The following is a 15,556-nucleotide window of genomic DNA, read 5'->3' on the forward strand; positions in this document are numbered from 1 at the left end:
AGACAACCAGCAACATTTCTGAGAGGCATCTGGTATATTAACCTGTTCCATACCTGGAGGGGTTGGGCATTTCTCTCATGTGCAGCTTCACTTGCTGCCTCCTCGTACTTTTCAGTTGCTCATATCGACTCTCCATCTGCTGAAGCAGCACAGCTCTTTTCCCTAGACCGACACGGATGGCATGGATGACTTCCTTGTGGTTATAGCTAGCTAGCGAGGCTTCCAATCTGAAAATGCAACATTCTCTAGTCATTCACGTAGAGCTAATTCAGAGCTAGCTATGTTTTTGTTGTGGATATTTAGCTAGTAAAAGTTGTTTATGACATTTAAAATAAACGTGGCATTACCTCATTAAAATGATCAATGCGGGAGCATGGACCACAAAATCCAAACAATCTTTAACAGTGTTGTTTGTCTGCTTTGTAAATCTGACAGCAATCCAGTTACCTCCCTACCCCTGTAATTATTGCTTTGATGACCAATGACACGTTCTATTATGTCATTTAAGGCTAATCAAATATCATCATAATTACTGTGCTTTACAATAATGTATGCTTTCATAATTACAGTACTCACGCATACTCTCACTGTTTAGCCAGGTCTTGTGAACAGAATGTAAGCTCTTGAGATCAGGATGTGTAGGCTTATCGAAAACTACTTGGCTGTTCTGGGAAAAGTCTTCACTACTTTACCACTAGATGGAAACCTTGTATCTAATTATGTGATACAAGGATAGTGGAATGATAATGCTTGATTCCCAATATATGATGCAAATGGCTAAATCCAGTAGACAAAGGCAAACATGGACCACACAAGGATTTCAACAAAGTACATCAAAACCCATATTTTATTTTAAGTATAGCAATACAATGTACATATTAAATAACACTAGAATAGAATGCTTTGTAATAGCTATCAACAAAAAAAAACATTTTTTTTCCCACTTTTTTCTTTTCTTATTTCAGGTTACAAAAGAGGAAGCAACGCCACCCCCCCCCCCCCCCCCCCCCCTGTTCAAAATGGTCAATGGGATGAAATTATTCAGTGACTTACTAGATCTATCCTATTGCACACTCTGACAACAGAAACATGAACATGAAAACAAAAAAAAGTAATAACAATAATATCACAATCACTGCCTTAAAAGTTAATGGGAGGCGTGGAATTGTATTGCAATGTGATGACGGCCACTAACTCAATGCACGAAGACTTGGTTTCCACGTTTCACCACAAAAGCAATGCAATGAAGGAGTTGAACTGAGAGAAAGAAAAATAGCTTTATATGAAAATATAAAATTCTATGATTATATACCATAGATACAAAGTTTCCAGAAAATGGTTGGTAATAGAAGCAACAAAATATGTACATTGTTTTCATGATCCACTAGTGTTTGTGTTTTGCAACACATTAACACACCAGACAGTGGACACTAAGCTCAGTGATGGAACAAGCAAAACTGAATGAATGAAAAACAGCTAGTGCTTTAACAATGCAAAATGCCTTCAGTGACAAAGGGACAAAAGTCAGCTGTTTACCCCAAATGTTGGAGTTATGACTTAATTCAATAGCCCTCCTCGGAAGGAGATGAAAGATGACGGGTACACCAAAAGAAGGAATTAATGCATCTCTCTACTTTATTATTCCACTAATTGAGTCAGAACTGAGATATAATAAAATTGCAATGATCTCCCCTTGTAGCAAAGGGAATTTATGAACGAACACAAGTTATGACGAGTTTATGCAGAAAGTCCAGCATGTAAACTAAAAGATGCCAAATGAAGCAGAAGAAAACGCACACATCCTCACTCACTCAGTCAACAGCCCACACATTACTGACAAAGGAAATCAGACACAAATGAAATAAGCTCTCCCTCTCTCTATTATTTCTCTTGACGGAAATTAGTAGTAAGTCTTTGGTAAAAGTTACAAATCATAGGTATCCTCTATGTTTTGTTGTGATAATCAAACACAAAATATTCTAATAGCATGGTCATTGTGCTGTTTAATTCATTCACATTTTCTTTCAAATGCAAATCACAGGTGGTCTCTCTTTCCTTCAGATAACTAAGGGAGGTATTCTCTTTTTTAAAGTGATTCTGCCAGGAAATGAAGGGGTGGTGCTGGGAGTACAACTAAAACAGGGTCAATGAGTTCATGTGAATCACTCTAGGACTCCAGTAAAACTGTCCTTGAACCACAGTAAAACTGTCCTTGCTTAGGCCACTAAGTTCCCACCTGACTGAATCTGGAGCAAAACCATACGACGGTCATAGCATACAATCATACCACACACAAGCAGAGTCAAGCAACGGTGAGGATTAGAAACTATGTACACAAGGCCGTGTGACGTGGGAGCATACCTGCTTCAGGATGGACTGGGGGGATTATAAACATACCTTCACCCAAATAATCAATTCAACAGGCAGGACACAGAGAATGGCAAACGGCTGTATCACGAGTATCCATTTTCTCAAAGAAGTTTCCACTCACACAAGGGCATCATCATTTCTTAATTTAACTAACTTTGATGACTCTGCGTTGACTATTAGCAGCAAGAAGCAAAAAAACAACTGAGCCAGAAGGGGGCGTAAGTGTGCAGAAAATCAACACTGGCATTGACTAAGAGTGGTAAACTGTTGGATCAAGTGGGACTCAGAGGCAGGTCATGACATCGGACATCTACAAAATCACAAGTTATAATGATAAGGATATTCATATATGTGTACATATATCTATATATATATATTCAAAAGCATAATATGAATCATACAAAAAAACAATACAGGTTCACAGTAGCTGTTATAATATCACCTTCAGTATTCAAATATGGGTTTGAATTGCTAATAAGATGCATAATGAAGATAAGGTGATACGAATAAAAGAAGAACAAACAAACAGAACCAATGACCCTATTGGCTGTAGGTGTGATTGAAACCAGACTGTTGAGTCTGGCAGCAAATGAGTGACATATGAGCCATATGGTTGAGCAGAGGAGAGAAGAAGAGAGGTGGGGAGAGGAGAAGAGGCCTACTGTAGTGAAACCAGGTTGAAAGGGTTATTGATATGAACAGGAAGTTATGTCACTCTCACTCCTCTTCCTTATATGAGCCAGTAGGGAGCAAACGGAGCAATGAGGGTTTTGCCATGGGATGTTGAAATCAGAGCTTAAGTGTAGTAGAACAGAGTCCATCAGCTTAGTATAGGCAGTAACACTGACATTATAGTGCAAACAAGAAAGACAGAAGTGTGTTTCGTTGTTGTGAACTCAAAAATGCAGCTGCAAACGTTCAGTAGGATAACATTAAGACGTAAAATGGCAAAAAATAAATATCAAAAACTTTTTATCAGTGTAAAAAAGTAATCAGGTTATTCATTTAACCAAGAGTCTGGCAAAAAAAGGCCTCAAAGTATTGTCTTATAGTCAGTTTTACAAAGTAAGTGCCTCTCTCTCTGCGACGGCCTGGGGCCACTCAGGCCTGGTGGGTGGGGTCCTTCAGACGAGGGATTCCATGCTCTCTGCCTGGTCTGACTCATCCGACATGGCCATGGTACCATTTCTGTCCAGCGACCATAAGCCAGAGCCATTCTCCTTGGTGCTGATCAGACTGAGCATAGCTTTATAAAGGTACTGGTACTCATCCTGTGGAGGGAAAGGGAAATGCTGTAAGGAAGGGTGCAAACTCCAAAAAGGCAATCATGTAGCCAATTTGCATCTACACTATATATACAAAAGTATGTGGATGTCAGCACAATAACTGTTCATCAGGAGCTTCATGAATTGGGTTCCATAGCCGAGAAGCCGCACACAAGCCTAAGATCACCATGCTCAATGCCAAGTGTCGGCTGGAGTGGTGTAAAGCTCGCCGCCATTGGACTCTGGAGCAGTGGAAACGCATTATTTGGAGTGAGGAATCACGCTTCACCATCTGGCAGTGCAAAGGACGAATCTGGGTTTGGTGGATGCTAACTGCCCGAATGCATAATGCCAATAGTGTCATCTCAGTGCTAGAGGTGTCACTATAGACCCTGGTTCGATCCCGGGCTGTATCACAACTGGCCATGTTCGGGAGTCCCATAGGGCAGTGCACAATTTGCCCTGCGTCCTCCTGGTTAGGGGAGGGTTTGGCTGGGGTAGGCCGTTACTGTAAATACGAATTTGTTCTTAACTGACTTGCCTGGTAAAATAAAAATGTTTGGTGGAGGCGGAATAATGGTCTGGGGCTGTTTTTCATGATTCGGGCTAGGTCCCTTAGTTCCAGTGAAGGGAAATCTTAACGCTACAGCATACAATGACATTCTAGACGATTCTGTGCTTCCAACTTTGTGGTAACAGTTTGGGGAAGGCCCTTTCCTGTTTCAGCATGACAATGCCCCCGTGCACAAAGCAAGGTCCATACAGAAATAGTTTGTCAGGACCTAAACCCCATCGAATACCTTTGGGATGAATTGGTTCGCCAATTCATGAGCCAGACCTAATCGTCCAAAATCAGTGCCCTACCTCACTAATGCTCTTGTGGATGAATGGAAGCAAGTCCCTGCAGCAATGCTTTCCCAGAAGAGTGGAGGCTGTTATAGCAGGAAAGTGGAGACCAACTCCATATTAATGCCATTGATTTTGGAATGCGATGTTCGACAAGCAGGTGTCCACATACTTTTGGTAATTTAGTGCATTTAATCGCTTCCATTTCATAACCATGCTACTAGTCTACTTACTATATCTGTGAATACTCCAGGCCTCATGAGGTTGATCATTTTGGCCACCTGATAGACGCCCACGGCACTCTCACTCTCCAGCTGCTGGGACAGGGTGGTGAGGGCACAAAGCATGCCCGCTGACACTGCTCCGAACCTGGGGGACAGGAGAGGAACACACAGGGTTAACTTGATACGCCTTTAAACAGGACAGAGACACACGTTCACATAGAAGCATAGGGCCCAGAGAGGAACTGAACGTCAGACTGGAGACTTAAGGAACACTGCAGCAAATTTATTCCATGTGAGACGGCAAGAGGAGTTCAGCCCCTTAGAGAAAGAGGGACGCTCACAATGAAAAGGTTGCTGCTTTTATTAACAGCTTTGTCAAGTGCACTGGAGATACACAGCCTAACAACCATGTCTAACCAGCTAATGAATATGCAGATAATTACTACAGCCGTCTATCCAAAACCTCTTAGGGGGGGGGGGGGGTACCATAGTAACGTTACAGAACTGAAATACTCAATTAGTCCCTTTTTTCTCTGGGATGAGACAAGCAATCTTCATTATCCTAATGAATAAACATGACTAAAGCTGCATGTCTCGTCGTTGGGAGTGTTGTTCGTCGCCGCTCATGTCTGTCAATATTAAGCGACGTTCATTATTTCTAATTGGATGGCGTATCAGTGTACCTGGGGGTGGGACTCATTAGAAGTCATTCAATGGCTATGCTTACCAGGTATGCTGTAGATGTGAAAGTGTGGGTGGGTGTGTGTGGGAATAACAAAATGTTCTGTTGAAACAGTTTACAGTATACAGTATTCAGTTCGCTTAAAAGCAGAGATGAGTGTTCTCTCTGTCATTAGGAATAGGATGTGACACACTCACTCGTCGTGTACTATGGTGGGTCCGTCTCTGGTCATAGCCTCCTCCTTGATGACATTGATGAGCTCAAAGGTGCTGCTGATGGGAGCGTCAGGGTTGGGCCACTTAGGGCACTGGAAGTGACGCACCTCCAACACATAGTCATCCTGGGGAGAGCAACAGAAAGAGAGGAAGGGATAGGTTAGTGTATGTAGGTGTACATACAAAGACGCCCCCACCCACACACACACACACACACTCATGGAGGAAAAGACAGTCATACACACAGAGGTAGGTCCATAAACACCCACACACCCACACACCACACCGTACCTGTGTGGCCTCCAGGATGAAGTCGTGGATGATGATCTGCTCCTCGTTAGAAAGGCATAGTCTGTCTTTGCTGATAAGTGTGACAGTGAAGGCTTCACAGTTCATGGCCTCCTCTCGACTCGGCCAGTACACAAACTCATCCTCCGCCTAAAGACACACAGCCAAATCAAAAGGGGGGATTAGTATGAAAAGGAAAAGGGAGGAGAGGGAAAGTGGGGTTGAGACAAAAATAGAAAAACACGGATGTGTTGAGTGAGACATTTCAGTTAAGTAGAATCACTGAGAGTTTATTCTGAGCAAAGCATTAAGTCCAAAACGAAACAAACTGTTAAAGGGGCGGGAATATGAGTGCAGAGGTGCCCCCAATCAGTGTGTGAAATCACAGAGAGTTTATTAGAGAGACATATGGCTGACTGGAGTGACTGATACAGCTGCTGTCACTTCCAGTCCTCATCTCAATGCTTCTCATCCCAAAATGAGTGACTTACTGTGTGAACACTGGGCCAAGGCTGGAAAAGACAATGCTTTTTAATAGACCAAAGATTAGGCTGATATCTGAACTGTTTTACCTTTAGTCTGTGTGCGTGTGTTTGTGTGTGTGTGCGTGCGTGCGTGTGCGTACGTGTGTGTGAGACCCACCAGCCCCTGGTTGTCCGGCAGCATGACAATGATCTGTGCGTTGTGGTCCCAGATCATCCGCCAGAAGTCTTTAGTGGTGTGGGGCAGAGGATGCTGGGTAATGATGAACTCATTGCTCCTGTAGTAGCCCTGTGGTGTCACAACAGAGGTCAAGGGTTCAAGCAAGGGTTGTGTTGTGGTTAAGAGGAAAACAAGCCAGTGTGCCTCAGGCGAAACCTGCCACAGCAGCAGCCTACCAAGGCTTAAAACACCTTACAGCTAGCAGTCTACATTTAGTATTCAAAAAAGTCAACAAAAGACAACAAGTCCATTCCTCTCAGTTGACAGCAATCAATGTCTATGAGACAAATGGATTTTATATAAAAATATTTATATTCCTTGTTCAGTTGGTCCAGCCAGGAGTGTGCCTGAGGGACAGTGAATGATTGACAGTGGAGGAACAGGAGGTGGTACTCACCATTATGTAAGATGCGTTAATGTAATCTGTGCCTTTCATACCGGGCAAAGGTGCCAACCCCACCCTCGCTCGCTCCGCTGCCATAGAGACACAGAGAGAACCAATCAGGGCACAGTGATCATAGAGCTATGCAGCAATCATGTTCTTATTGGTTTACAAAGCGAGTGAGTGATTTCTATGAAAAGCAGCCACAGCATACTCACTTAAAATAACTATAGTACGAGCACGGACCATACACAACCAGTTATGTGACTAATTACTGTAGATGAATGACTTCCTGACCATGAATAGAGACTAGGGTAATCAGAAACAGGATACTGGAAAGCAGCAGTCTAGCCTGGAGCCAGTGCAATAGGTGAATATGGCCGTCAGGTGGTGCATGGATCGTATAGTCAAACAAGTTGAGTATTTGACTTACAGGGTACCACCGAAGAGTTGCGGTTCTTCTCTTTGTTACACTCCTTCTGAGCACTGAAGCACTCCACAAACCTGGCGTTACACTGAGTCACCAACTGCAAACAAGAGAGGAGGTGAGAGGGCAAGAAAGAGGGATAGAGAGATTGATGAAAGGGGGGGGGGTTAGATAACAATGATACAGTCAGGGTTGGGGTCAACTCCAGTCAATTCAAGTACACTGAAATTCCAATTAAAATTTTCTTCAATGCTAAACATTCTAGTAAATATTTACTCAGATCAAATTCAGCTGAAGGAAAAAAATGTGTTTTCATCTTAACACTCCTGCCAAATGACGCAATTACAAACACTGCTAATTCTTTGGAGAGCAGAAATTAACATAGGACTTGACATTTTTGGCATCTAAAAAACAAATAAATATTTTCTCCAAAAAATGATTAACTTCAAATCCAGCCTTGAGGCTAATTGCAGTAATATCACAATGGCTGCCATTGTTGTGCAAGAGCACGCTCAATCTCGCCTGACCCTGGGCCCAATCAAATCACACCATGGAGGAGAATAATGAGAGCCAATTACGATCTGAGCCTGTCGTCAAACCAGGCGACAACCTGGACCCCCCCCTCACATTGCCCTGGCAACAAGTGCAGTGAGTAGCATTAGTCAAAGAGGGCACCCGGGGAAGAGAAGTACTCTTCCCCTAAATGTATTTCCATTCTAATTACATTTACGTCTCCAGCAGTGGGCCCAGACAGAGATCAATCAAGACTTTGTGATGCTGAGAGACATCTTTAAGGAGACAGACATGACACCCTGAGATCCCTGCACTGGGAAAACAAGGGAATGATGGAGAGGGAAGTGAGAGAATAGAGGGAGACAGAGAGTACGATAGAAAACGAGAGGTACGGAGAGAGAGAGGGGGGTACAGAGAGAGAATAGAGGGAGACAGAGAGTACGATAGAAAACGAGAGGTACGGAGAGAGAGAGAGGGGTACAGAGAGAGAAAGAGAGACAGAGAGCGAGATATATGCAGGCAGAAAAAGATAGATTCAGAGAAAACCTGTTTGAGAGAGAAGGAGCATGATAGGCAGAGAGAGAACGAGATCTAGGGTTCAGTAAGACTGAGAAGGAGCTGATCAGACCTTAAACTGTTTCTCCAGCCGAGTCTTGCCGCCCACCCCAGGTGTAAGGATACTGTTGACATAGCTGTGCAGCTGGCTGGACAACACCTCTGTCTCCTTCCCCATGATGGCCTCAATCAACACATCATGAATGAAGATATACTGCTCCTATAGGCCAAGCAAGATGGAGAGAAGCAACACCAAGTCAGACATGCAGACAGTGCCAGTACATCTCTCTGTAAAGAAATTATGACAATGGCTATGGTCCTTTGGTCCTGGACAACAGTGGCTATGTGATGCATGCCTGGAGATGGACAGATTAAAACACAGCTGCATAAGACAGATAAGAAAGACATAATTTGCTTTCAAACAGATGCTGAAGTGAACAGAATGTCACATAGTGAGTATAGAAGGGTGTTAACACACACACACACACACACACACACACACACACACACTGGACCCACCTCTGTTTGTACCAGGTAGTTGCGCTGGGTCCGGATGTGTTTGAGGAAGCCCAGGACATTGACTGTGCTTTTGTCCTTGATCTGCTGCAGCATGCTGTCTATGACGATGTAGGTCCCCGTCCGGCCAACACCCGCACTGCACACACATAGGAACACACACATTGGAATAGAGCCCTTCAGGAACATGGACAAAAATGTAAATGACAGCAGCAGACCAATTAATAACTCAGCTGTCTTCAATACCAGTCCATGTCTACTACAGCAATGTTCTCTTCTAGCTGGTTCTTAATTGATCGATTCATGTCATTGGCTGGCCAGTGTCTAGTCAGCTGGTTCTCCAGATCTAAACCAGTTGCTGATGAATGAGGTTCATGGTTATAAACCATCAGACACAGTGACAGTCAAGGTCAGGAGCTGGGTAGAGCTGCTCCCGAGTGGCGCAGTGGTCTAAGGCACTGCATCTCAGTGCAAGAGGCGTCACTACGGTCCCTGGTTCGAATTCAGGCTGTATCACATCCGGCCGTGATTGGAAGTCCCATAAGGTGGCGCACAATTGGCCCAGCATCGTCCAGGTTTGGCCAGAGTAGGCCATCATTGTAAATAAGAACTACTTGCCTAATTAAATCCTTTTTTCATTTTTTTTATAAATAAAAAAAACTATTGGAGATGTCATACAGTACAAACTCCTATAAGACAGGCCTGAACAGTCTGATCCCTAACAGGCCTATCTCTACCTCCTAGGTTGACCTCCCTCTCTTCATGTCAGGGTCCTGTGCATACACTATAGTGTGAGTTAATGAGAGGAGAGGAAGCAGACGGCTTTAATCATAAATAGAGTCCATGTTCAGCAGGAGAGAAGCCAGTCGCCAGCACTGACAGTGAGAGACAGGGTCCACCCAGGTCACAGGCACAGTAATGAGGACCTTTGTGTGTGTGTGTGTGTGTGTGTGTGTGTGTGTGTGTGTGTGCCTGGCAGAGCTGTACAGTTGAGTGTGTAGACACAGTGGGCTCGGCCTGTGAAGGGCCATTATCTAACAGCGCAGGACAGTATGACGTTAGAGACCATTACTCTCATTTCAGAGGAGGGAACTTTCACTGGACAATTACAGTCCATTTCCCTGCCTGCACACCACATTACTGCCTTAAACACAGACTTAGCTAACCACGGATGGGATCCCTGGCTCTCAGGTAACAAAGGAAGTGCAGAGTAGCTGAAGTGGAAATGATAGTGTATATTTCAGACTGCAGTACATATTATAGCATGGCTCTATGCCACGTCACTCACATAACTGCACGTGAAGGGCTTTTTAATCTCAGCCGTGCCAAATCATACGGATTTATTGTCTGAAACACTTATGTACCGAGCTTTAGCACCACAACAGATGTTTTCAGAGGTGAAAATAAATAACAAACTAAACTTCAGTAAATCATTCAACTGTCTTATATTGCCACTTACGTTTTTGGGCTCATTATTTCTCATGACCTTTATTTTCCTTTTTTGTTCTTCCTCTCTCTCATGCTTGATTAATATTTTAGACAGCAGTTTAAAAGATTTGTATTTTTCTCACTAACACTTATTAAGTCTTCTCCTCTTAAATACTGTTTTCCCATAAGAATCCCTGACCAGCACAGTACCTGCAGTGGACCAGCATAGGGCCCATCTCTGGGGTTTGGGAGGCAGAGGACCTCCTGACAAAGGTGAGCACGGGCAGCGTGTACTCAGGGACACCCATGTCAGGCCACTGGGTGTAGTGGTACTGAACCACTGTCCTCTCACTCTGACGTCCCTTAGGATTCCCCTTCTGACCCTGGGCGAGAGGGAGGGAGGAAGAGGGTGATAGAGAGAAGTCCCATTGATTAGTATCTTCCACATGATGAGAAGTAGATATCACATGAGTCACTTTTCAAGAACACTGAGACTAGTAGAGCAGGATCACCTGAGAACAGTATGGAGACCTGTACTACAGTCACTGACCTTTTTTACTTTTGCATTGCGCACAGTGAAGCGTCGTAGCGTGTAGCAAGCGTGCACTTTGGTGCTCTTTAGTGTGACCACAATGTTTCCATACTCCTCGCTGTTCTCTGTGGGCCAGTACTGGTCACATTTTCTCTGCAGGGACACAACACACAGGGTTAGGACCACTCGTTTCAATGAATCACAAAGAAACCAAAATGTTATTACATGGTTACTAAAAAGTCATTACTATTTTAGTACTGAGAGGAAAGAGATCTATTGATTTGTAGTGCACATACTCTCCCTTTCTCCACCAGGTTGGTGATCATGACGATGATACCAGTGTTCTGTTCCCACACCATCCTCCAGAAGTCCTCGAAGGTGGACTTGAGAGGGCCCTGAGCCGCGATGTAGGCCTTGGGCTTGTTATAGCCCTACCATACAGAGGGAAACATGGTGCGAGGCCATTCAGAACACAAACACTATTCAAAGATACTGCCTTGCTTTGAACTTCAATCGATTACACACACTGTACACGCATGCATGCAATACGCGGTGGACAAACTAACTCTCACACAAATACACACTTACACGACCAAACCAGATGGCCCATAAGAGATACACACTCACATCAACATAATTGCCATTGATGTAGTCGCTGTGTTTGGAGTCCTTCCCAGCTAAAGGCCGTAGCTTCACCCGACTGTGGTCGTCTGGAGGAGAGAGACAGGGACAGTTAGAAGTTTGTGTGTGTGTGTGTGTGTCACATTCCTAGCACTACATATTCTGACAGTTCTGAAGACACCAGTAGTCTAGACAATGACAGCTGTACTCTGACAAGCTGTAACTGTGTGACATAAAGCATCAGTGCAGTGGTGTGACTGGCTGTCACGGTCCTGTATTGTGGTGTGTGGCGTGCACTACTCACAGGCCACGATGTTGATGTATCTGTTCTTGTGCTTGTTGTCTGGATGGTTGGAGTGCTCCGACGTGATCTTCATGTCCACCGTGCATCGCTGCACCTCCTGTGGGAGCGAGAGAGACACACACAGAGGGTGACATTTTGGAACGCGGTGAAAAGAGAGGTTTTGACATAAATGCCGGCGCTGTGAGTTATGCAGGCATTTCTGGTGACGTCTCCGGAATTTTACGCTGTCAGAATGTGGTGGACACAGTGACAGACACAGGGCAGATGTCTCTCTCTCTCTCTCTCTCTCCTTAAGCAGAAGTTGACATGTTCTCTGCCCTTTAGTTGTGTCACACACTCGGCTAACCATCACGCGATCTTCCCAAACCTCAGCTGCTCTCGTTCCAATTCCAGTAAAACCATAGAGCCACTGACTGAGAAGCTTCGTGTAGCAAATGTATCAACCGTCCTTTAAACTCACGTCAGAAAGCATGCCAAATATGCTCATATTATCTGTGTCTCTATCCCATCAGAAAACCAGAGAATGCATTAGCATTATGCTCCATCAGTATCATAGCAACCAGTATATGGAAATGTTTTATTACAAACCAACAACAGTTGTCTGGCCTTCTGTACGTAAGGTTATGGTCGACCAAAGCCCTCAGTTTGGCGTTAGCTCCTCAGTTATTTACAGATCAACAACCTTGTTTTAGCTTTATAGATATCTCTCTCTGCATGGTACAAACATGAATACTCATTTATTCTGGGCACAGTGGAAGAATTCCGACCCCTCATAAAGGCAGAATAATATATATATAATGAGGACAGTGAGACGGGGTACATACTGACTGGAAAGCCACTGGTTGATGTGACCACCAGATGGCATGTATACATACAGTACATTACACACAGGCATGCACACACACACACACACACACGCACACACACACACACACACACACACACACACACACACACACACACACACACACACACACACACACACACACACACACACACACACACACACACACACACACACACACACACACACAGAAACAGCTGCCTACTGGTCCAATTACAGTGTGTATGCCAATGGGGGTGGTGGCATTACAGAATGAGATACTACAAAGTAGAAGATCTCTAGCCAACGCCAGGGATAATTCAACCACACTGGACATATGTAGACATTAGAATGACAAGAAGGTTATAGATAACCCCAGAACCCTGTCCGTCTATATGATGTGAAAGGCATAAGGGTACAAAGAGTTATTTTCAAGTCCTATGAGACATGATGCAAATGGACACATTTATATTCACCAAAATCCTAAGTCACGTCAGGTAACCAACATGCTGATACGTCTTCTGAATTTGTTTTACTATACTCTCCCTGTACCTCTATCGGTATGCAGTGTGCATTTCAGCCACCCCACCCCCCCAGCTATCCAAGCCCAGCCAAACCCATTCCCCAGTCTCTCCCCCTGTCTTTACTCATCCTATCCACGTCTCCCTGGGGCCCGGCTGGACAAAGCCACTTGTCAGGGCCCGAAGACCCTCCAGCCAAAGGGGTTTCGCTCCGCTGCCTTCCCCCTTTCTCCTGCCTCCTTCCTGGGGACAAATAAAGAGCCATGGAGGGCTCCATTCACCCAGGAGAGGGCCCCCCCCTTAAACCTTTAAGCTTTCCAAGTGTCCATCACACCGGCCTGGACAACAAGGGGATGGTGGTGGGAGTGGGGGGAGGAGGTTTTGCTAGCCCCATGAGAAAACTCAGTGCAGAACAGACACACCTTCTTCTGGGGAGGGGGCCACTAAGGAATTCTGAGTGGTTTGCTAAGGGCTGAGAAAGTAAGGGAAGAAAAATAAGAAGAAGAAGAAGAAGAAGAAGAAGAAGAAGAAGAAGAAGAGAAGAAGAAGAGAAGAAGAAGAGAAGAAGAAGAGAAGAAGAGAAGAAGAAGAGAAGAAGAGAAGAAGAGAAGAAGAAGAGAAGAAGAGAAGAAGAAGAGAAGAAGAGAAGAAGAAGAGAAGAAGAAGAGAAGAAGAGAAGAAGAAGAGAAAAAGAAGGGAGAAAGAGGGCAGCAGAGATGGTTTCTAAAACCACAGTGATAGAACTAGGAGAGGTAGACTATTAAAAGCACAAATAGCTGCTAGCATGTGATCAAAATCTCCCTCAAAATAATCAAGTTGTAGGACCATTGACTCAGATTTTAGAGGTAGGCTATAGTGCTCTGAATGAAACATGACTGTGTCTGTCCTAAAGGCTATCACCCAGGCACAGAGCATTATTGATCCTGCATTCAGCTTTCTGACTCTGATCCAAGCATAACACAAGGTAATTTTTGGTTTAGTGAGTAATGTGACAGACAGAGGTTTCCAGCCTGATCTCTCACTCACTCACTCACTCAGCCGCCCAGTCATGAGACACGTATAAATGAGCTAAAAGGCCTCTCCCAAATCATCTGCTCCATGACCATTAGCAGCACTATGGAAACCTTAAACGGGCCCACACGCACCTACAAACTTATGGACACACATTCTGCCTTAAGTCACACAGCAAAACAAACACAACACATTAACATAGCAAGTCACCTGGCTAACTCTAACCCAGATGGCTAACTCTACCTCTAACCCACCTGGCTAACTCTACCTCTAACCCACCTGGCTAACTCTACCTCTAACCCACCTGGCTAACTAACTAACCCACCTGGCTAACTAACTCCAACCCACCTGGATAACTAACTATTACCCATCTGGATAACTCCAGACTGCTTATAAAACAACAGAGAGAGCATTTATTTACCTCAAAGTCCTCTGAGAAGCCATGCTGGTTGTTGGAGTAGAGCTCTGAGATATGTTTGATGAACTGCTTGACAGGGATGGCCTCCATGTCATCTGAAAGGGAGACAATACCACACAATTAGACACTAGTCAGAAACACACAGTCATACACATATAGTTCGAGTTCAGCACACACTTGTGTCTCAGGAATAAATGGGAAAGTTTAGCAGAAGAACTGAGGTACATATCAACAGGTTTAATGTACACTACAATGTTTATACCAAAACTCTCTACACTATCTCTAGAATCTCTGTAACCTGTAATACCTGTTGAATATATGTATTGCATATCTACAGTTGAAGTCAGAAGTTTACATACACCTTAGCCAAATACATTTAAACTCAGTTTTTCACAATTAAAAATTCCTGTCATAGGTCAGTTAGGATCACCACTTTATTTTAAGAATGTGAAATGTCAGAACAATAGTAGAGAGAATTATTTATTTCAGCTTTTATTTCTTTCATCACATTCCCAGTGGATCAGAAGTTTACATACAGTCAATTAGTATTTGGTAGCATTGCCTTTAAACTTTTTAACTTGGGTCAAATGATTCAGGTAGCCTTCCACAAGTGAATTTTGACCAATTCCTCCTGACAGAGCTGGTGTAACTGAGTCAGGTTTGTAGGCCTCCTTGCTTGCACACACTTTTTCAGTTCTGCCCACAAATTCTCTATAGGATTGGGGTGAGGGATGTGTGATGGCCACTACAATACCTTGACTTCTTTGTCCTTTAGCCACTTTGCCACAAATTTGGAATTATGTTTGGGGTCATTGTCCATTTGGAAGACCCATTTGCAACCAAGCTTCAACTTCCTGACTGATGTCTTGAGATGTTGATTCAATATATCTACATAATTTCCCTCCCTTATCAT

At 43.9% G+C, this 15,556-nt stretch overlaps 1 protein-coding gene across 1 annotated transcript in view; it reads right to left on the reverse strand.

Moving 5' to 3' along the window:
* Positions 1 to 1,617: 1,617 nt before the first annotated feature.
* ptprga (protein tyrosine phosphatase receptor type Ga) overlaps positions 1,618 to 15,556 on the reverse strand; it is a 277,448-nt gene continuing 263,509 nt past the window's right edge. Inside the window, exons 15-29 of the mRNA XM_036983482.1 lie at positions 14,647 to 14,738; positions 11,871 to 11,967; positions 11,573 to 11,655; positions 11,242 to 11,376; positions 10,964 to 11,098; positions 10,624 to 10,796; positions 8,989 to 9,124; positions 8,543 to 8,689; positions 7,408 to 7,501; positions 6,990 to 7,066; positions 6,533 to 6,661; positions 5,894 to 6,040; positions 5,585 to 5,727; positions 4,715 to 4,850; positions 1,618 to 3,641 (exon numbers count right to left, since the gene is read on the reverse strand). Of these exons, the coding sequence (XP_036839377.1) occupies positions 3,495 to 3,641; positions 4,715 to 4,850; positions 5,585 to 5,727; positions 5,894 to 6,040; positions 6,533 to 6,661; positions 6,990 to 7,066; positions 7,408 to 7,501; positions 8,543 to 8,689; positions 8,989 to 9,124; positions 10,624 to 10,796; positions 10,964 to 11,098; positions 11,242 to 11,376; positions 11,573 to 11,655; positions 11,871 to 11,967; positions 14,647 to 14,738 (1,871 nt within the window). The 3' untranslated portion in view covers positions 1,618 to 3,494. The remainder of the gene's footprint in view (positions 3,642 to 4,714; positions 4,851 to 5,584; positions 5,728 to 5,893; positions 6,041 to 6,532; positions 6,662 to 6,989; positions 7,067 to 7,407; positions 7,502 to 8,542; positions 8,690 to 8,988; positions 9,125 to 10,623; positions 10,797 to 10,963; positions 11,099 to 11,241; positions 11,377 to 11,572; positions 11,656 to 11,870; positions 11,968 to 14,646; positions 14,739 to 15,556) is intronic.

This window comes from Oncorhynchus mykiss, chromosome 7, assembly GCF_013265735.2.
Source record: "Oncorhynchus mykiss isolate Arlee chromosome 7, USDA_OmykA_1.1, whole genome shotgun sequence".
Lineage (NCBI taxonomy): Eukaryota > Metazoa > Chordata > Actinopteri > Salmoniformes > Salmonidae > Oncorhynchus > Oncorhynchus mykiss.